Source organism: Alosa pseudoharengus, unplaced genomic scaffold (assembly GCF_046254945.1).
Source record: "Alosa pseudoharengus isolate Yale_2024_CS ecotype anadromous, Long Island Sound unplaced genomic scaffold, YU_APseudo_1.1 YU_APseudo_1.1_scf_10, whole genome shotgun sequence".
NCBI classification, from domain to species: Eukaryota; Metazoa; Chordata; class Actinopteri; order Clupeiformes; family Clupeidae; genus Alosa; species Alosa pseudoharengus.
The window spans coordinates 40,908,595-40,930,833 of record NW_027468565.1 but is presented as its reverse complement, the minus strand read 5'-3'; the positions used below and the strand labels follow the sequence as shown (position 1 = coordinate 40,930,833).

General features: G+C 42.0%; 2 protein-coding genes across 7 annotated transcripts in view; both read right to left on the bottom strand.

Annotated features, from left to right (window-relative positions):
- Positions 1–8,756, bottom strand: part of hdac10 (histone deacetylase 10) — a 12,384-nt gene extending 3,628 nt beyond the window's left edge. For 3 of the 4 annotated variants that reach the window (XM_076272141.1, XM_076272149.1, XM_076272159.1), the window contains exons 1-16: positions 8,386–8,462; positions 7,976–8,286; positions 7,792–7,889; positions 7,575–7,679; positions 7,293–7,487; positions 6,797–6,923; positions 6,605–6,670; positions 5,224–5,283; positions 4,992–5,081; positions 4,792–4,898; positions 4,553–4,620; positions 2,764–3,025; positions 2,581–2,671; positions 2,025–2,107; positions 1,760–1,813; positions 1,533–1,614 (exon numbers count right to left, since the gene is read on the bottom strand). In XM_076272141.1, coding sequence (XP_076128256.1) covers positions 1,533–1,614; positions 1,760–1,813; positions 2,025–2,107; positions 2,581–2,671; positions 2,764–3,025; positions 4,553–4,620; positions 4,792–4,898; positions 4,992–5,081; positions 5,224–5,283; positions 6,605–6,670; positions 6,797–6,923; positions 7,293–7,487; positions 7,575–7,679; positions 7,792–7,889; positions 7,976–8,242 — 1,755 coding nt within the window. In that variant the 5' untranslated portion in view covers positions 8,243–8,286; positions 8,386–8,462. Of the gene's footprint in view, positions 1–1,532; positions 1,615–1,759; positions 1,814–2,024; positions 2,108–2,580; positions 2,672–2,763; positions 3,026–4,552; positions 4,621–4,791; positions 4,899–4,991; positions 5,082–5,223; positions 5,284–6,604; positions 6,671–6,796; positions 6,924–7,292; positions 7,488–7,574; positions 7,680–7,791; positions 7,890–7,975; positions 8,287–8,385; positions 8,464–8,680 lie in introns of those variants that run through there. The other variant, XM_076272165.1, reaches the window with a different exon arrangement.
- An 855-nt stretch (positions 8,757–9,611) lies between these two features.
- pus7 (pseudouridine synthase 7) lies at positions 9,612–21,884 on the bottom strand. 3 transcript variants are annotated; one of them, XM_076272116.1, is made up of 17 exons: positions 21,804–21,884; positions 21,294–21,410; positions 20,879–21,205; positions 20,702–20,786; positions 20,387–20,503; positions 20,109–20,253; positions 17,239–17,350; positions 16,952–17,029; positions 16,579–16,707; positions 13,389–13,514; positions 13,171–13,232; positions 12,908–13,068; positions 12,299–12,425; positions 11,986–12,087; positions 11,767–11,896; positions 10,214–10,305; positions 9,612–10,099 (listed from the first exon to the last, which is right to left on the bottom strand). In XM_076272116.1, exons 1-17 carry the CDS (start codon positions 21,848–21,850, stop codon positions 9,963–9,965), a joined length of 2,094 nt encoding a protein of 697 aa, XP_076128231.1. In that variant the 5' UTR covers positions 21,851–21,884; the 3' UTR covers positions 9,612–9,962. The 3 variants fall into 3 exon arrangements, with proteins under 3 accessions (XP_076128231.1, XP_076128239.1, XP_076128247.1); XM_076272124.1 differs by having other exon boundaries at positions 20,387–20,500; XM_076272132.1 differs by having other exon boundaries at positions 21,771–21,832.
- Positions 21,885–22,239: the final 355 nt, after the last annotated feature.

Genomic DNA, 22,239 nt, shown 5'->3' with positions numbered 1-22,239 from the left:
CAACCTTATTGTTGCAAAACATATCAATGGAACTGGTTACAGATGCACATCAAAACCTCCGAAGCATCCAGCAAGCAGTATTGGAGCCATTATCTGCAAGTGGAAGGAACATCACTGCATCATCACTGGCCATGCACAGGATCTTCTTGCAAGATTTCTGACCAGGAAGTCAGAAGGATAGTCAGAAGAGTAGCCCAAGAGCCAAGGACCACTCGGAGAAAGCTCCAAAAAGACTTGGTGCAGTTGTTACAGAGAAAATCATAGGTAATGCACTCCACCGCCATGGCCTCTATGCACACTCATCCCGCATGACTCTATTGCTGAAGAAAAACATGTCAAAGCTCGTTGAAAGTTTGATACACAACATTTGGACAATCCTATGAAATACTGAGAGAATGTATTCTGGTCAGGCGAGAGCAAAATTGAACTTTTTGGATGTCATACTACACACCATATTTGGAGGAGAAATGGCACTGTGCATCACTCTAAAAATACCCTACCAACAGTGAGGTTTGGAGGTGGTGGCATCATGGTATGGGCTGTTTTTCATCTCATGGTACTAGCAGACTTCATACAGTTGAAGGAATGATGAATTGAGTCATTTTGTTCTGGGAGAATCTTGACCATCCACCAGGATGATGAGGATGAGACATGGCTAGACCTTCCAGCAGGACAATGATCCAAACCATTCAGCAAAGGAAACTCTCAATTGGTTTCAGAGAAAGGAAATCAAGGCCCTGACTTCAATCCAATTGAACAGTTTTAGAAGTAAACTAAAGATCAGGATTCACAAGAGGGACCCCTGGAATCTTCAATATTAAAGGACTATCTGTTGAAAAGAATGGGCCAAAATCACACCAGAATACTGTAACTGGTTAGTTTCATCATACAGGAAATGCCTTGAAGCTGTCATTACGAATAAAGGCTTTTCCACAAAGTATTTAAGACATTTCAGCAGGCGTGTTCAATACTTTTTTCCTGTGTCATTCCACTTTATTACACATAACTACCTATGGACTTTAATGTTTGGATTTTTTTATATGGGTGGATTATCTGAGTTAATACTAGTGTCTGGTGAAAATTTCATGCAAGTAGCCTCATTGGAAGTATACTTACTAAAAAAAATATTGACGTGTTCAATACTTATTTTCCCCGCTGTATAAGTCTATGATTAAGACCAAAGACTATATATAAAGTCTATTATTAAGACCAAAGACTATATATATACAGTCTATTATTAAGACCAAAGACTATATACAGTCTATGATTAAGACCAAACAGGGCGCAAAAGAAGCAGCAGTCAGATGTATTTCCAAGAAACAGTCACTTGAAACAGTTACTTAAACAGTCACTTAACAGTTACTTAAACACTTACTTAGACAGTCACTTAAACAGTCACTTAAACAGTCACTTAAACAGTTACTTAAACAGTCACTTAGTTACTTAAACAGTTACTTAAATAGTCACTTAAATAGTCACTTAAACAGTCGCTTAAACAGTTACCTGAAACAGTTACTTAAACAGTCACTTACTTGCTTCAAGCACACTGAAACATGGTACTGGGATGTCTGGGGTTTAGGCTCTTTACTGCAGATCTGTACCAAGAGGACTCTCCTATAGTTTAGAAACAAAAAGACTAGACAATGAACACCTTTAATGTTGGACTATTTAATTCAGCAGTAAACGTACTGCATGTATTCCATTAACACATTTTCACCACCACTGAAACATATGGCCCATGCGTTGTTGCAAAACTCACCCATCGTGTGAGTCCACCGATAACTCACCATCACCAACAAATACTACCAGAACCCTGAGCACAAGCCAAAAAGAGAGACGTCATTGTGTCATGTGCACATGGTCAAGCGGTCATTCCATCTCGTTTAATATGGTGCTAATAAAAGAACAATGCTGCATTCCTGCACATTCTGCAGACCATCACAGAGCGTCACAGTCACAGCACGAAAACAGCATCATACCTGGACAACAAAGACTCAAGTGATGCAAGTTAAACTGGAGCATACCGGTCAGTGGAGGTTAGTGCATGCTGAACAGCAAACTTCACAGCCAGTGATATATCTGGCACCACTGCCAAACCATTGCGGATCTAAAAGAAAGTAACCAGCAGCTTTAGGTTTGACAGCCCGTCAGATACTTATAGAATTTTAAAATCCTTCCAAGCTTTAGTAAGTTATGCTAATATTTCATACACCAAAACATAAGTGAAAAGCTTTCTTTGTCTTAGCAATGTGTCACGTGGTCTCAGAAAATTAATACATATAGTTTGCATCGTATGACCAAACAAATGCATTTCAGGAAATGACACACAAAGTTCATTCTGGAAGAGTTGAGAGTGGAAACCATCTGTTGAAGTTCTACCACATTATGCCACATCGTACAACATACAGCTTAACTAAACAAAACGTATAATAAAAAACACTTAATAAAATGTGAAAGATGTGGGCCTGTGATAAAACAAAGCTAAACTAACTTATTTGGCATCTCATTATTCACTCTTTGGCATGCTATGACTGTTGATTTACAGTGGAAAAACTGAACAGCTCATATTGAACAACTCACCTCTTTCTTCTCTACTTGGTCCAAAAGTGAGATCACCTGTCTGAGGCTTCTCACCACCCTCTCATCCTTCACTTCTTCATTGAGCTCATCTCTGGAAATAATGAGATAATATCGCACTGGCACTCTGAGATACACACTCAGACCTTACTGCAGTACGTTCAGTACATCAGCATGATCACTCACCCAAGTCTCTGCACTGTTCCCATGGTGTGGGGTGCCTCCACTAAGCGCCGGCAGCCCTGTGGCAGTGTGTCCTCCCCACCAGCAGGGAGCGCTGCTGCAGTACGCACAGGAGGGGCTGTCCTGGGTAGAGGCTCAGGCCAGACCACTTCCTCCTCCGTCTGCTCCTCTGCCTGTCCAGTCAGCTGCTCCGGCTGGACCTCCTCACCGGCGCCCCCTTGTGTCCTGAAGTGTTTGGTGCTGGGCTCTGAGACCGGGGCCGCCGCTGCAGCATGGGGAGCAGAGAGGACATGCCTGTACCCTCTATATATTTATATATCCGCTATATATTTATATATCCGCTATATATTTATATACATGCCTGTACCCGCTATATATTTATATATCCGCTATATATTTATATACATGCCTGTACCCGCTATATATTTATATATACATGCCTGTACCCGCTATATATTTATATATCTGCTATATATTTATATACATGCCTGTACCCGCTATATATTTATATATCCGCTATATATTTATATATACATGCCTGTACCCGCTATATATTTATATATACATGCCTGTACCCGCTATATATTTATATATACATGCCTGTACCCGCTATATATTTATATATCCGCTATATACATGCCTGTACCCGCTATATATTTATATATCCGCTATATATTTATATATACATGCCTGTACCCGCTATATATTTATATATACATGCCTGTACCTGCTATATATTTATATATACATGCCTGTACCCGCTATACATTTATATATACATGCCTGTACCTGCTATATATTTATATATCCGCTATATATTTATATATCCGCTATATATTTATATATACATGCCTGTACCCGCTATATATTTATATATACATGCCTGTACCTGCTATATATTTATATATACATGCCTGTACCCGCTATATATTTATATATACATGCCTGTACCTGCTATATATTTATATATACATGCCTGTACCCGCTATATATTTATATATACATGCCTGTACCCGCTATACATTTATATACATGCCTGTACCCGCTATATATTTATATATACAGTACATGCCTGTACCCGCTATATATTTATATATACATGCCTGTACCTGCTATATATTTATATACATGCCTGTACCCACTATATATTTATATATACAGTACATGCCTGTACCCGCTATATATTTATATATACATGCCTGTACCTGCTATATATTTATATGTACAGGCAGTACATGCCTGTACCCGCTATATATTTATATACACATGCCTGTACCCGCTATATATATATATATATATATACACATGCCTGTACCCGCTATATTTATATACATGCATGTACCTGCTATATATTTATATATACATGCCTGTACCTGCTATATAGTTATATATACATGTCTGTACCCGCTATATATTTAAATATACATGCCTGTACCCGCTATATATTTATATATACATGCCTGTACCCGCTATATATTTATACATGCCTGTACCCGCTATATACATGCCTGTACCTGCTATATATTTATACATGCCTGTACCCGCTATATACATGCCTGTACCTGCTATATATTTATATATACATGCCTGTACCCGCTATATATTTATACATGACTGTACCTGCTATATATTTATACATGCCTGTACCTGCTATATATTTATATAGACATGCCTGTAGCCGCTATATATTTATATATACATGCCTGTACCCGCTATATATTGGTTCAGCCCATCTTTGCAGACAACAAAGTTCACTTAGAAGAGAAAGAGATTTCGGCTTGGGACAACATACCAGAGTGTTTAAAGCAAGTCCAATACGGTTGATGTGCAGACCTCACATTTTGAAGAGACTCCAGTGCACTTAGGGGAAAGAGGGAAGTACATCAGACATGAATACTCCACACTCTAAAATAAACAACACTCATGATGAAACCTGTGAAATAAACAACACTCATGATGAAATCTGTGAAATAAACAACACTCATGATGAAACCTGTGACTACTGGACTGCCCCTCCTGCGTCTGACCCACCTGTCGCACGGGGAGCTTACGCTGGGCAGCAGAGGGGCAGGGTCGCCTAGGAGACTCTGCACGGTCTGGCACACTGACTGGGCAAGCGAGGTCAAGTGATATCCACCCTACAAACAAAAATACAAAGCCACCTATGAGTGACCTGACACACTGTATGGGCATCATAGAAAACCTCTGAAGGTGCCCCAATGTGAGCTCACCTCAAGAACCGTGCACAACCTGCCCCCTGCCAGGGGCATCAGCAGGTGTGTGAGGTGGGCAAAGATCTCTGGAGTGGCACACATGTGGCCCTAAAAATCAGAGCCAAGCTTTGTTTGTCACAGGATCAAATACCAACACGTAAGTTACCAAATGGAAAAGCATGCGTCTAACCTCCGTGCTTCTAAGGATCAAATACCAACACATAAGTAACCAAATGGAAAAGCTTCTAACCTCTGGGTCTCCGATGGCAGAGTCAAAACCTGCCGACACCAGAACGAGCTCAGGGTTGAACTAGGAGAGAGGTTAGAAGATAGATTGATGAAAACAGATGGAAAAGATATTAAAATTTATGAAAACGATGTCATGTAGTATAATTACATATCGTCCCCTTAGAATTATAGGGTTCTATCTACGTTCTGAGTAGTTCTGAGATATTGAGCTTCAAAGTCTTAGAATTCTATAGACTTATACTGATAAGTGGAACAAACCTCTTCAGATATAATGTCCAAAAATGCATACAACTACAAGAAACACCTCACCTCATCTTCTTAAAGGAATTATCCGGAGTAAAATGCACTTGAGATCGATTTCCGGATGATTGGGGGTACATACGTTGAGTTGACATCAAAATTATGTCATTCGGATGTGTTTTGAGAAAGTTCGATTGTACCGTTTTCAGTCACAACTCGTAGCCTGGAAGTGAGCGGGGCATTTCAATTGTGCCGCTACAAAACGCTATTTTTGTACCTCTTCTACAGTTCCAAACAACATAACACTTACGTGGTAGTGAGTAGAGGGTCCCTAAAGCCAAACCGAAGTATCCCGAGGTCTTTATGTGGTCGAATAGAGTCCAGAATGAATTTCATCAAGCCAGTACCTTTCCGGAAATTTTGCCATCTTTGCCGCCACCTTGAGGGGAAAGTCCGTAGGAGTCTTATTGCTGAGAGTGTTGTAACACGCTCTGGAAATTCACAATTTCGTCGCCGTTTTAAAAAAAAACAAAAAACATAGTCTTATGTGTAAGTAAAACAATATTTTTTTTTTTTTTTAAACGGCGACGAAATTGTGAATTTCCAGAGCGTGTTACACAGCAATAAGACTCCTACGGACATTTCCGGAAGGGGACTGGCTTGATGAAATTCATTCTGGACTCTCTATTCGACCACATAAAGACCTCGGGATACTTCGGTTTGGCTTTAGGGACCCTCTACTCACTACCACGTAAGTGTTATGTTGTTTGGAACTGTAGAAGAGGTATAAAAATAGCATTTTGTCGCGGCGCAATTGAAATGCCCCGCTCACTTCCAGGCTACGAGTTGTGACTGAAAACGGTACAATCGAACATTCTCAAAACACATCCGAATGACATAATTTTGATGTCAACTCAACGTATGTACCCCCAATCATCCGGAAATAAAGTGCATTTTACTCCGGATAATTCCTTTAAGGTGTCACAGAATAAGAATATGTAAATAACTCAATTTTGACAAAAATGTCAGATAGAACCTTATAATTCTAAGGGGACGATATTTTACATAGTGATTACTGGTAACTGCTTTACTGTTCAATCACCCAATTGCTGTAAGTTCTTAAGTTAAGGTCTGCGGCTTACCTCATAAGCAACCGGCAGTAGCACATGGAAGAAGACAGAGAGGTAGTCACTGTTGGTCATTCCCACCTGCACAATGGAGAGGTCATTTCAGAACAATTGCCAACACCACACAAATCAGTCAGAGGAAAAGTCCCCAAAACGTCTCTCAATAGATAGATTAGGGATGCTTTGGGATGTTGGTAAGAACCTTGCCTTATTCCACGGTACATTGATATTGAATCCTGCTCCTTTTCCCTTTCCCACGTTGTCATAATCTGATTCTGGAAGATTGGGCCAAAAGCTTTGGTGCTCAAAGCGGTGCCAAGAAAAGTAGAGCACACTGAAAAATAGGTAAAAGCATCATGGGTAGACTAGTAAGCATTCATGGGTAGACTAGTAAGCATTCATGGGTAGACTAGTAGAAGCATTCATGGGTAGACTAGTAGGAGCATTCATGGGTAGACTAGTAAAAGCATTCATGGATAGACTAGTAAAAGGCCGGGTAAGTTTAGTCCTCCTTGATCGGTTTAGTTCTGAATGGAGCTAGGGTTCGAATATCATGTGCAATCTAAGTACACCAGACCTTGGGTCCTCCTAGAAACAGTACTGAACACCTAATATGATGTGCAATCTAAGTACACCAGACCTTGGGTCCTCCTAGAAACAGTACTGAACACCTAATATGATGTGCAATCTAAGTACACCAGACCTTGGGTCCTCCTCGAAACAGTACTGGACACCTAATATGATGTGCAATCTAAGTACACCAGACCTTGGGTCCTCCTCGAAACAGTACTGGACACCTAATATGATGTGCAATCTAAGTACACCAGACCTTGGGTCCTCCTCGAAACAGTACTGGACACCTTGCCCATGATGCACGTCCCAGTCAACAATCAAAACCCTTGAAAGAATAAAAATAAAAATTATTCCATTCAGTCAATATGTAGACTATATGCAAACAGATTTGGCCTACACTCTGCAAACCAACCTTTTAACACTATAGCGTTTCTTAGCATAGTGAGCAGCAATAGCCACGTTGTTGAAAACACAGAAGCCGTTGGCAGCACTTCTTTGGCTGTGATGGCCAGGGGGTCTGAAGAAAGACAAAAAGAGAAAAATGATAATAATACATAAGTGAACATGTTAGACACGTATCAATCTAACCACATTATTCAGCTCCTAGCTCTCTTCTTCCATGGACTCACCTGACCAATGCAATTCCATTCCTCACTTTTTCAGTCATCACACTGTCCACTAACTGCAGGGTGGCCCCTATCGCCAGTTTGGCACAGTGGAAGATGTTCTGTCACCAACAGAAAAGATTTAGTAATTAACCTCTCTGAAGGCATAGAAGACATTCTGTAGACATATCTAGCAGATGCATCTCACCGGATGGAAATATACATCTCCATACTGCTGGGTGAATGTCATTAGATCCTCCAGTGTCATGTGGGGAGTCTGTTTGACAGCTTCAAGATACTCCTCACTGTTCAAACAGATGGAACCATTATGTGTGACTCCTGTGTGGGGTTGGTGATGACAAACAAGACCTGGGTAACACTTGCCTGTGTACCAGTAAGATCTCCTCATCAGTGGCTTGACGAACGGGGATGGAGACACAGCGCTCTGACAGGCCTTTGGCAAGCAGTGCTCCATAACTGGCAGTAAGACGTTCCGGTACCTCAATTTTACAAGCAGGGCTGCATTATGCCAAGAGAGAAAGAAGGGGGAATTACGTTTGGTAAAATTCTATTATAGACAAATAGAGCGGGTTATTAGGCTATTCATATGAAACTCACTCAACCCAGAGGAGTTTGTAGCGGGTCATCTCCTCATCATAAATCAGAGCCGTCTTTGATGCCATAACGACCTAGGATCTTAAATGGAGAATACACTAGTTGTCAGAACAGTCTCAGGGACTAAGTTAGCCTACTATAAGATTCGTGCACAAAAATAGTTAGCCCCGTCTAGAATCTAGACCTGAAACGCGTTTTCTGAAGAAAGAAAATGGACATCATAATGTCCATCAAAGACCTAATGTATTGCAGTAGTGCAAATCAAAAACTGTTTTCTGTACCATAACTGCAGACCTACCCGAGCCAACTAGAAAACTGAAGCAAGGCAGGTCGACCAGTGCGCAGACATATTGTTTGGTCATGTGACTTTTAGTAATGGTTTGATTGGTTGCCCAACTACAGCGTAAACTGTACGAGATTTGAAAGTCTTTATGCGACCGTTTTTGAGTAGGCTAGAAGGAATGTTTTATATGAGGGCAAAGGCTTTGAAGTCGCACATTGACACTTCAACCAAACAATGGGATTACTGTAGTACTCTATGTCATACTTCTAATACCCACTCAATGTAGAATTCCATGACTTTTCCCTGAATAAAAACCCTGACCATAAAGCCATAATGAATGGTACAATGGCTTATTGTACCATTCATTATGGCTTTATGGTCAGGGTTTTTATTCAGGGAAAGTTTGCTCTAAAAAAAAGTAAAAGATTGTTGAACGCTAAATGGCCGGCTAAATGGTCGGCTTGACCAATGATTTCAGAGCAGCCATTTAGCGTTCAACAATCTTTTACTTTTTTTTAGAGTGGTAGATGAATAAGTGGGCATTGAATAAACAAAGTTGGTCTACTCAAGCAAGCAGTAAAGCTAATAACCAGATTTACACCAATTCTGCATGGAAATATTTGTATTAATGTATTTTGGCATTGGTATTTTGATATTCCATGACTTTGTCCCAAAAATGATATGATATGACATATTCTAGAAATTCCATGACCCACGGAGACTGACTGTCATACTTCTGTTCTGATGGTTTATGGGTAAAACTTCATTACCATGTACAAACTGCCTGCTACAGTCATCATTACTATGTACAAACTGCCTAGAGTTCATTACCATGTAAAAACTGCCTGCTACTTCAGACCTGACATGATGACATAAAATTAAGTATATTTGCCCTTCAATCCAGGACAGGTATGACTTCACATTTTCTATTGGTATAAAACACATATAGGTCAAAGAATATTTTATTGTATTGGGCAAGTAATTTCATCAGGGGTGTATTTTACAGTTTACATCTTTCTGTACAACCTCATTACAGTAAATACCTTAAAAAAGGAAAAAAAAGACATTCTTCTGCAAACCTCTTCATGAAGTCAGCCATAAGAAATAATAAAGGTCATACCAAAACTCACAATAGAGCATGTCCAAATTTTCCACATAACACTTCCCTGATTTAATCCAAGAAAGCTACAATTCAAATTTATAAAACCCATCCTCTTAAAAAGAAAGCTAAGGAGCAAAAGCAGTGAGGAGTTGAATGAAACATGTTGTGCAGGGGGCCGGAGGTGTCCACCTGCACTCAGTTGAGCCAGGTGGTGTTGAGCTGGGTCTGGTTCTTGATGCTGGTGTCCATCTTCAGCACTTCTCTGATGGCCATGGTGGCGTAGGTGGAGGGAGGCAGAGAGAACTCCATCCTCAGGGCCCTGTACTTCCCCTCTGACAAAACAACAGTTTGCTTAGCATCCATTACATCTCTCATCTGTGGCTTAGCTGAGCATCCATTACATCTCTCATCTGTGGCTTAAAGAGGCTGTACTCTACAGAAGTTACCTGTGAGGTAGACTGGGGCTGGTTTGCCCTCCAGTTTCTCAACGTCGGTGTGAACCAGTGGGACTCGTGCATCATCATAGTTTATCACCTCCCTGTAGAACAGTGAGAGAATATAGCATTGTGCAATGTACATATTTATGTCAGACCTTTTTCAGTCAAAAGAGACTATTGATGTGAATTTACTACAAGTGATGTTTGGGGCATGACTCCTCCACGCCCCCCGCATCTGCAATTATATGAAGTCTCAGGGACAGCAGCAACAAGAGAGCCCACCTCTCCAAGACTTATTTTCCCGATGATGAGCGCTCTATACATTATTAAATTACATTTGGCTGACACATTTTTAACCAAAGCGACTAACAACATGGTAACAGTTAAGTTTTAAAGCAATTCTCTCAACAATTTTAAAAACGGTAGAGTACAGTAAGAATAAGTGCATCAGTGAGTGCTGTTTTTAAACAGTTGAGTGTCAGTTCAAGACAGCTGGTAAGTGCTAGCATCAGCAAGACTTGTTGTAAGTGGTGCTATGAGAGGAGATGTTCTCTAAAGAGCTGGGTCTTCAGGAGTTTTTTGAAAATGGAGAGGGATGTCCCTGGCAGTGGGTCAGTTCATTATCCCGCTTATTGTACGGCTACTTGCCAAAACAAAACATAAACTCCACATGATATGTCTCTTCACATTGATTTGTTACCGTTTCATTGTGGGTTTTGCTGAGAAACAGCAGTTGGCAACACACGCGCAACTTGAATCAAACATTCTTTGGAACATCATCCGTCTGCTTTCACGTTTGAATGAAGTTCCATTGCAAGTGACCGGACTACTTGCAGAATGATATGAAAGACGTGAATAAGAAGCACAAAACTAGAGACGCACCGATAAGGAATTTTAGGGCCGATATTTATTCGTTTGTTGTGGCCGATACAGATACGATAACCGATAATATTACTCTTGAAAAAATTTTGTGAAAAGTGAATTGGAGACAGCATTTAATAAGCATCATTTAAATGTAATTTTACCTACCATCAATGATGGACAGAACTCATCATAGTCCTCAATGGTACAGCAGCCAACAGAATAGCTGTAGCCCTATGTGTGGCTCCTTTAAGTGAACTTGACGTCAGTGAATTGCAAGTGAGCGGCCAGCGACAGTGTATGAATCGTTTCAAATCTATGGAGTAAAGGCTCAACGCAGATAAACGGCAGTTTCATATACGGAGTAAACGCTCAACGCAGATAAACGGCAGTTTCATATACGGAGTAAAGGCTCAACGCAGATAAACGGCAGTTTCATATATGGAGTAAAGGCTCAACGCAGATAAACGGCAGTTTCATATATGGAGTAAAGGCTCAACGCAGATAAACGGCTAAGCTAAGATGGGAAAAAGCTATAGCGACCAAATCAGAGTTTGTGAGGGAAACTTATGTTTAGTTTAAACTGCAACACAGTTCCCCTTGGTAAATGAACAGAAGAACAAACAACTCCTTTTGACACATTTGAAGATAAACGTAAAGCAATAAAGTCAAAGTATGTCAAATGCTCTGCTGTTACTGACCAGCTGACGTTCTGTGGGCGAATGAGAACGAGACGGTAGGCCCCGGCAAGTGAATAGTCCCGGACCTTGTGCCTCATGTTGTCAATGTCCAAGTTGTCTGCAGTCAGCATCTCTCTGTAGCCCTTCCCGACTGTCACAGATCGAAAATGCCACCTTATTAGTAGTCACAGCCACAGCACACAAGACAGGCAAAGCCAAATAAGGAAAATGACAACTCACCATGGTGTGTTGGGTAAATGACATCAAAGCCTGGTAGAGGCATCACAATATCATTAATGGAGTGTTTCTCTGCTTCTTCTGCAGTGAGAACATGAGCAGTACCTGGTGGCCAGACAAGAGAATTGCACCGAGGCTGTGGTTTTGTTGTTAAAAGATAGATAAGCTAGACCTACGATAATGGCACAGTTCAGTTGCCTGAAAACTGTCAAAACAGGATAAACACATGACCCTGAGAAACAAGATCAGTCATAAACACTGGCAGAAAGATGTTTGGGATATTTTACTGTCAAACACCTCGGCCAGAGACACGTACCTCCTTTGAGCACCAGGTCCCCCTCCACTGCCTGAAACCCAAACGCCTCCACCCGCCTGCTCACCATGCTGTTCCACACATAGCTCTGGTAGCTGTGGATGTACATCAGACGATTGTTTCGGGGAATCTGCAACAAAAGCAAAGACAGAACGCAAAGAATATTTAGGTTGCCTGTATGGTATGGCTATATGGATATACTATTATGTATATATATATTGCATTGGATTTTTAGTATACTTTCGAAATGCGTACGGAGATGCCAGAGTGTGGAGTACTGTATGTGTGTGTGTGCGTGTGTGTGCATGTGTGTGTTCGTGTGTGTGTGTGCGTGTGTGCGTGTGTGTGCGCATGTGTGTGTTTGTGTGTGTGTTCGTGTGTGTGTGTGTGCGCATGTGTGTGTTTGTGTGTGTGTTCGTGTGTGTGTGTGTGTGTGCGTGTGTGCGTGTGTGTGTGCGTGCGTGTGTGCATGTGTGCGTGCGTGCGTGTGTGTGTTTGTGTGTGTGTGCGTGTGTGCATGTGTGTGTTCGTGTGTCTGTGTGTGTGCATGTGAGAGACGCCAGAACACTTACATTTCCAAAAGCGTGTGTGTGTGTGTATGTGTAGACTCACCATTCCAAAAGCGTGGACGATGTTCTTCATGCCGTACCTGGACAGGCCCCGCAGCAGTTGTCCCTCTACGCAGCGTTTGACAGGCAGCTTCCTCAGCGCCGCCTCCGGGTCCTGAGACTTGGCCCACTCCTCACGGCACCGCACCAGGTAGCCCTTCTCCGCTAACATTCAGACCAAGCAAAGGCCCAACTCTGTCAAAGGTTTGTCAAGACCAAATACAAAATGGACTCATGCTGTGCTGTTAAGAGATTTAGCTGGCCTACCTCCAGGCCGTGGTTTAAGAATGAGATCCATGACTTCATTCCAGTTGTTCTGTAAAATGGCTCTAACGGTTGGAATAAAATATAATTTCAGCTCATCTCAAAACTCACTGACAGCAACACAGACAACACAGATAAAATGCTTTACACATGCACAGCACCAGTGGGCCAATGAAAAGCCAATCGGAGATGGATCAGTAGCCTTCGGAAAGCTTCCTTACTTGCCAACCTGGTATGTGGGAACAGCAGTGGTGCCAAAGCGTTGCATGCCGTAGTAGTTGATGAAGCCGGTGTCCCTGAGCGAGGCCATGGCCTGACCGACCTGCTCTTCTGACCCATCGATGTTCCTGAGCAACATCCCAACAAAGAAAGCGTTCATCAATCACAGCTCAACCAAAGCTAACTACAGCGAGGTACATCAACATCATAGTTCTTTACAACCATCACTATGAGCAGGCTACTAACCTGACGACTACAGTGAAAACCATCACTATGAGCAGGCTACTAACCTCACGACTACAGTGAAAACCATCACTATGAGCAGGCTACTAACCTCACGACTACAGTGAAAACCATCACTATGAGCAGGCTACTAACCTCACGACTACAGTGAAAACCATCACTATGAGCTAGGGCTGTCACTTTTGTGAAAAAATCCTGTTCGATTATTGAGACATAAGTGTTCATGGAATCGATTGTAAAATCGATTTTTCATGTCTAAAGACGTTTCCATTTTCAACGCCAAATATAGGCCAATCCACAAAAAAATAACAGGCATTAGGACGAACGTAAAGAGGGTGCTTTTAGACGCAAGCCAGCAATATTTCTGATGATTTATTGGCGTGAAGATTCGTGCACAATGACAAACAGGAGTGCAACATTCTCGAAAAACAATAAGCCGAGTATCCTGCCATTACATCAGTGACAAACATTACTGCAGGCTTCAACGTAGCTGTGTTTACGATTAGAAATGTTAAACAAATTTCGCCTACGTAGAACTCCATTGCACAGTTTGCATAGCCTACCGCTTTGTTCTTCTCCATAGTTTGATATACCAAAAATCCGAAGTACTTCCACACCGAACTCCTCAAGTTATTAGGGCCTATCACTCCTCTCTCTCATGTCGCACAGGTTGATCGCGTTGTCCTCCATTTTTGGCAAAACCCGAGCAGCACAGCAGCTGATTGAAACAGCTGTTTCCGGTGCGTAAAATTGGTGGGAATTTTCTTTTTAGCTTTCGCAATGCTTACTGCACTTCGGAATTCTTTTATATTCTTATATTCTTGTTTGTGAATTTTGTTTAATTCGTTTAAAATGAAAAGTGTTCATATTTGGTTAAAATCGATTCCCTATTTTAGTTTTCGAAACTTGTGTTGTTTGGTCCAATCGATTGTGCAATCGATTTTCGAACGTAAAGTGACAGCCCTAATGAGCAGGCTACTAACCTCACGACTACAGTGAAAACCATCACTATGAGCAGTAGGGCTGTCACTTTTGTGAAAAAATCCTGTTCGATTTTTGAGACATAAGTGTTCATTGAATCGATTGTAAAATCGATTTTTTATATCTAAAGACGTTTTCATTTTCAACGCCAAATATAGGCCAATCCACAAACAACTAACAGGCATTAGGACGAACGTAAAGAGGGCGCTTGTAGACGCAAGCCAGCAATATTTCTGATGATTTATTGGCGTGAAGTTTCGTGCACAATGACAAACAGAAGTGCAACATTCTCGAAAACCAGTAAGCCGAGTGGACTGCCATTACATCAGTGACATGACTGCAGGCTTCAACGTAGCTGTGTCTGTGTTTGCGTAGCCTACCGCTTTGTTCTTCTCCATAGTTTGATATACCAAAAATCCAAAAAAGTACTTCCACATCGAACTCCTCAAGTTATTAGGGCCTATCACTCGTCTCTCTACATGTCACACAGGTTGATCGCGTTGTCCTCCATTTTTTGGCAAAACACGAGCAGCACATGCAGCTGATTGAAACAGCTGTTCCCGGTGCGTAAACTTGGTGGGAATTTTATTTTTAGCTTTCGCAATGCTTACTGCACTTCGGAATTCTTTTATATTCTTATATTCTTGTTTGTGCATTTTGTTACATCTATCTTTTTTATTTGTTTATTTCGTTTAAAATTAATAGTGTAAATATTTGGTTAAAATCGATTCCCTATTTTAGTTTTCGAAACTTGTGTTGTTTGGTCCAATCGATTGTGCAATCGATTTTCGAACGTAAAGTGACAGCCCTAATGAGCAGGCTACTAACCTCACGACTACAGTAAAAACCATCACTATGAGCAGGCTATTAACCTGCGACTACAGTGAAGTGGTTGTACTAACCTGACTACTACAGTGAAGTGGTTGCAGGCTACTAACTTGATGACTACAGTGAAGTGGTTGTACTAACCTGACTACTACACTTAATTGGTTGCAGGCTACTAACCTGACAACTACAGTGAAAACCATCACTATGAGCAGGCTACTAACCTGACGACTACAGTGAAAACCATCACTATGAGCAGGCTACTAACCTGACGACTACAGTGAAAACCATCACTATGAGCAGGCTACTAACCTGACGACTACAGTGAAAACCATCACTATGAGCAGGCTACTAACCTCACGACTACAGTGAAAACCATCACTATGAGCAGGCTATTAACCTGCGACTACAGTGAAGTGGTTGTACTAACCTGACTACTACACAAGTGGTTGCAGGCTACTAACCTGACGACTACAGAGAAAACCATCACTGCTAACCTGACAACTACAGTGAAGCGGTTGCAGGCTACTAACCTGACGACTACAGTGAAGTGGTTGCAGGCAACTAACCTGATGACTACAGTAGTAAAGTGGTTGCAGGCTACTAACCTGACGACTACATATCCTGACGACTACAGTAGTGAAGTGGTTGCAGGCTATTAACCTGACGACTACAGTGAAGTGGTTGTACTAACCTGACGACTACAGTAGTGAAGTGGTTGTACTAACCTGACGACTACAGTAGTGAAGTGGTTGCAGGCTACTAACCTGACGACTACATATCCTGACGACTACAGTAGTGAAGTGGTTGCAGGCTATTAACCTGACGACTACAGTGAAGTGGTTGTACTAACCTGACGACTACAGTAGTGAAGTGGTTGCAGGCTACTAACCTGACAACTACAGTGAAGTGGTTGCACTAACCTGACAACTATAGTGAAGTGGTTGCACTAACCTGACGACTACAGTGAAGTGGTAGCACTAACCTGATGACTACAGTGAAAACCATCACTATGAGAGGCTACTAACCTGACGACTATAGTGAAAACCATCACTATGAGAGGCTACAAACCTGACGACTACAGTGAAGTGGTTGCAGGCTACTAAGCTGACGACTACAGTGAAGTGGTTGCAGGCTACTAACCTGACGACTACAGTGAAGTGGTTGCCCCGAAGTTCTCCCAGCTTGAGAGGGTGCTTCTTGTATGCAAAATTTCCCAGCTTGAAGTTCATGAGGCACTTGTTGAGGTGAAGTATCCTCTCGGCTGTGATCCTGCAAGCCCACAAATGTCCTTAAATCATGCAGGAACCGTCTACAGTGACCATGGCAGAACACTGAAGACTCAGTCAAAAGGCATGTCATGATTATACAAATTCTCTGTAAACAATGGATGAACACACTACACACACTGGCACTCCAGGGGAAATCAGCTAGTATGGCCCATCATGCAACACAAGCTAGGTGACACAGCATTATGGCCCATCATGCAACACCAGCTAGGCGACACAGCACTCACTTTAAAACTGCAATCTCCTGCACAGTGATGGCCCTCTTGTCCTTGGTGCCCATGTATGAAAACACATTGGGCCTCACCCTGAAATTAACAAGCATGTTGTCTGAAGAGGAGATTCTTATAGCTCATGATCACATCAGTTTTGTCTTTCCTATGCCACAGTCTTTACTTTCACGGTTAAAGGGTCAACGTGTGTGTGTGTGTGTGTGTGTGTGTGTATCACAGGAACATATCATATATCGTACCAATACATCATATAAGATATACGTGAGTGTAAGGAGGAAATGTACCTGAGAAACTTGGAGAGGACATTAATGGAGTCCATGGTGTCTTTGTTCTCCTTGTAGAGCACAAAGTGACAGAAGCTGCCTCTGTTCTTGGGCCAAGAGTGTTTCCTGGGAGCTTCCACGGAGACAGACAAGTTTAACATGAGATATGACGACAGAAGAAAGCAAAAAAACAAAGACCTTGCCCTGGTCAACAGTCTGTCACACCACTTCTATTTATTAATATAGTGATTAATATAGTGAGTTTATTAATATAGTGAATGGTTTATCTGCAGTAACTTACAGAACAAATGCACAACACTTTTGAACGTATACTCTCTAGGAACCATGCCCCAGAGTGGAGCCACAGAAGCAGGAGAACCACACCATCCAGGGTCATTGGCTTCAAACTCTTTGATCCCAAAATGAGCACGGCCATTTACCATTCTTTGAAGGCTACAGGTCAAATCAAAATATTCATGCATGTCAGAGGTCACTTGTCACTCATCCCCCAGAACAATCCACCAAAAAAAACTGCTTTCCGAGCAGGAGCAGCAAATCAACCGCCGACACAACTGACGTATTGTTACAACAGGCGAGATGCTATCTCAGCTATTTCAAATCCTCATTATCACCCAGGTTTGAATATTTTAAGTTGAATGTAAAGCCCAGAATATTCTCTCATGACGAGAAGCCCTGCCCATGTCACTGTTGCCCCTGCCCCCACACCTGTCCTACACCCCCACCTGTCCTACCCCCCCACCTGTCCTGCCCCCACACCTCTCCTACCCCCACACCTCTCCTGCCCCCACACCTGTCCTGCCCCCCCACCTCTCCTACCCCCACACCTGTCCTGCCCCCCCACCTCTCCTGGAGCTGAGAGGGAGAAGCCATCTTACCTGGAGCAGCTCGCACCACTGTCCAGCCAGAGAGGGGCAGCAGGAGGACAAAAGAGTGTTACTAAAGACCATCAATAAGAGCACAGGCCCGGGAATGGCACGGGGTCTGCATGCAGGGGGAAATGGTGGTGGGTTTGTGGGTCGCTAACTTTTCTGTGCAGCAGGTCCTTCGCGTTGCCATGACCACAGATTATGGTAGTTACACATCCATATGTCTAACCATGGAATCAATCTACAACTTCGACTTTAAAAACTCAACCTATATCACATCCAGAAACACTTGTACTTGTAGAGGTTCATAGCACTATAAATCCCAAGAGCACAAAATACCGTACATGTTTAAACGTTAAAGGAATTGTTATAATGCAGCTGATCAAACAACAGACTGGATTTGATTACTGAACATGCAATCTAACAAACCTAAATGTAGAGGAACAACAAAACCAGTTGACACACAACACCAACTCAAGAGCCTCAAAACAACAAAGCTGTTCAATATAAATGCTTAACCAAAGAAATCTTTGGTTCAGAGACCAAGTGCTGATTGTTCCTATTTTCTCAAACTGAAGGCAAAATAATGTAAATTGCAACTGACTATGGCAAGTGAAAAAAAACAAACCTTGCCAGCCTCAGATGAGATAACAGGACGAGCAAGTATTCAAATGGATGGCGCTAGTCCAATTTCCAATTTAATGTACAGTATTTTGGCCCATCCAGTCTACAGTCTACTTTTAGGAAGCTTTCGCTTCATCACAAGTTCACTGGTATGCTCAGCTCAGTACAGTCCTGCACACAAGAGTGGAAATGTTCCTGTTAGAGTACACACAGGTCAACATATGAGAGTGGTCCTATCTACCAAACACAACAGCCCATCAGCAACTAAATACAGTACATTTGAACAAACATTAGTCTAACTCGCCCCCTTGCTCCTCAAACACATCATTCTTGGCTTACGAAAGTACAAAGATTTGATTCTGCAACTCTGTAGAAGTCCTGTGTTCCATATACTACAGCATTCTCTGTGCTGACTTGCGTCTTGGAATCAAGATTATGTATTAAAATACATTTTCCCCAGCGTCTCACCGAGCCTGGCATGTAGTTGTTTAACAAAGATCTGATCTAGCAATCAATTTACATAAATAATAGAGAAACAAACTGCAAAACCACTTTTACTAGAATACGAGATACACGTTTCTCAGACACACAGAAAGGTTATGATCCAGGAAGTGACATCAGGGGTCAGTGAAATACTACCAAGTCAGTAAGTCTACTCCTGCACTTTTAAACGCATGCGTGAGAGTCCCCAAGTTTACTCCTGCACTTTTAAACGCATGCGTGAGAGTCCCCAAGTTTACTCCTGCACTTTTAAACGCATGCGTGAGAGTCCCCAAGTTTACTCCTGCACTTTTAAAAGCATGCCTGAGAGTCCCCAAGTTTACTCCTGCACTTTTAAACGCATGCGTGAGAGTCCCCAAGTTTACTCCTGCACTTTTAAACGCATGCGTGAGAGTCCACAAGTTTACTCCTGCACTTTTAAACGCATGCGTGAGAGTTCCCAAGTCACTAAGTTTACTCCTGCACTTTTAAACGCATGCGTGAGTCCCCATGCACCTCTACATGCTGTTCTGTGCATCAAAACTTTGCCATACAGCACTGGGGAGATGCCACATGCAGTGAGAAGAGATGAGGTCAACTTCAGTGGGGGGAAAGGAGCATGCACGTCAAAACATCACCACATACGTAGTGCTGAATGACTGAGGGATGGTCAAATTTGATCTATACATGAAAACAACTATGAATGCAAATACACTTTTAATTTCACTTTTAAACAATGAAAGAGATAGTGGACTGGCAGAATGTCCTCATGAGTGCATGACTATTCTCAGGTACCTGCCAGAGCTTTCTCCCCTGCTGTATGGTAGGCCACAATGTCCTCATGAGTGCATGACTATTCTGGCAGAATGTCCTCATGAGTGCATGACTATTCTCAGGTACCTGCCAGAGCTTTCTTCCCTGCTGCATGGTAGGCCACAATGTACTTCCGCCCGTCCTTCTCCTCAGTCTTGGTTTCCAGGCCAGGGTACATATTCTTCACCGCTCTGTGGACTTGAGTGCGCTTCTCTTTTGTGTCATCCGCTACCTGTGTGTAAATAAAGACAGGCCACAGCAAGTTCCGAGATTACCTGACCCTTACAAACCAACTCACTGATGAAAGTACTCTGACACTTTGCTTGTTTCCTTTTATCCTAAAGGAGCTCCAATGCTGTGTGCACCTCTATAGACACGTTGCCCTCTTTATTCTTAAACAGCTGCAGCTCCTCCAGCTGCTTCTTCTGCTCCTCCGTCAGCACCTCAGCTTCAGCGGCCGGTTCCTCCGGTGGAGCCTCCTGCTGGACACAACGCCATATAAATATCAAACAACGTCCGTGCTAATAAACAAACAAACTCCATATAAATATCAAACAACGTCCGTGCTAATAAACAAACAAACAAACAAACAATGTATGGGCAAATAAGTTATTTCTAGTTTGAAAGCCTTTGTGTTTATAAAGTGAAGTTTATAAGAAGTCAAAGAACTTTAGTCTCACCTCAGTTTCCACTGGGATGGATAAGTCATCAAGTTGAACAGTCTTCCCCTCTTTGTTGATTTCATGCACAACAAAATCAGAGTACCTGTGCACATAACAGATGGATTTGCTCATTCTATCTTCAATCTCCCCTCTACAAACATTACACAGACAACACAACACCACTGACTCACTCACCGTTCTTTCAGAATCCCTGAGAAGCCTTTATGGTCACTGACAAACTTCAGAATGCCCACATCAAGCTCTGTCAGTCCGTGCTTCATCATGTCAGCGAAGGTTTCGCCATCGCCATCCCCTTCCACCACCTCCTCCTCCTCCTCCTCCTCTGCTAGCAGTTCATCTTCATTGCCCTCACACTCCTCTCCATCCCCTTTGGCCAGCTGTGCTGCAGCCGCTCCATTCTTCTCCTCTCTCACTCTGGGCCTCTTGACGGTATGGATGAGCTCTTCCTCTGGGCATGCCCTCTTCAATGACGTAGGCTCAGAGTCCTCCATTAAGAGTAAACTGAGTAGGAGGGAAAAATAAAGAGTGTAATTGCATTCGAGAATCTGTTTCATTAGCAGGGTACATAACATGTGATTTTTCAACTTACCAGTACGGTTTGACGTTTAACACTGGTGGGGTACTGCAAGGTGAATGGTTCCAGATGGCTAGTCTTTGAATGGCACCAGCAAAAAGGTAGACAGAGCGCCACTTCGATGCAACACAGCTAATTGTGGATAGATATGAGACATACAAGACAATTCATGACATCTGATTAATTTTTAATTTTAATGCGTCACATTGACATCCATGCTAGAACGTCTGAATGTAAAAACAGAAGCAATTACAATATCACCAAAAACCATGCAGATTATAGGAATAGCTTTACTATCTAGATCACTGGCAAGCTACTGAAGCATGTAATTTTCACCTGTAGCTAGCAAGAATATCAACGTAGCGCGGTTCAAAACAAACAGCTATCATCCGCTATGGTAAGCTAAATCATATAATTTATTCCCTGTACTTAACCGAGCAACAAAATGTAATTTTATATCGTTAGTAACATCTTGCCTGCACCATTGCGTACAATATTTTGATATGTGCAATACACCACCCTTACAGAATTCTTCGATATCTTGTCAGAAGATGCTGAACAGTGAACAACATGTGAGGCTGCCTACCAACTGGTCAGGAGCATGAGCATGAAGGTTTTGCTTCCGGGTCAATATATCACCATAATAAAAGTAATTTGTCTGTTAACTTTACAAGAGAATGTGCAATGTCTACTATTAGAAGTTCCATTTTTAGGGCGTTCAAACCATGATCATTTCAATGGTCATTTTCACCTACTCTATTTTTAATACGTTTGGTGCAAATGAAAACCATATTGGACTAAATCTAGTTGTAAACTTCGATAACAAACTGCATGGTTAAGGAACCCTTCTTGAAAGTCTGCGGCCACAAAAGATGTTCAGAGACATAACCACAGATCTTTTTTTTACAATCATGGTTACATGACAATGAAGCTGCTAAATAAATCTGCACAGGTATTAAAT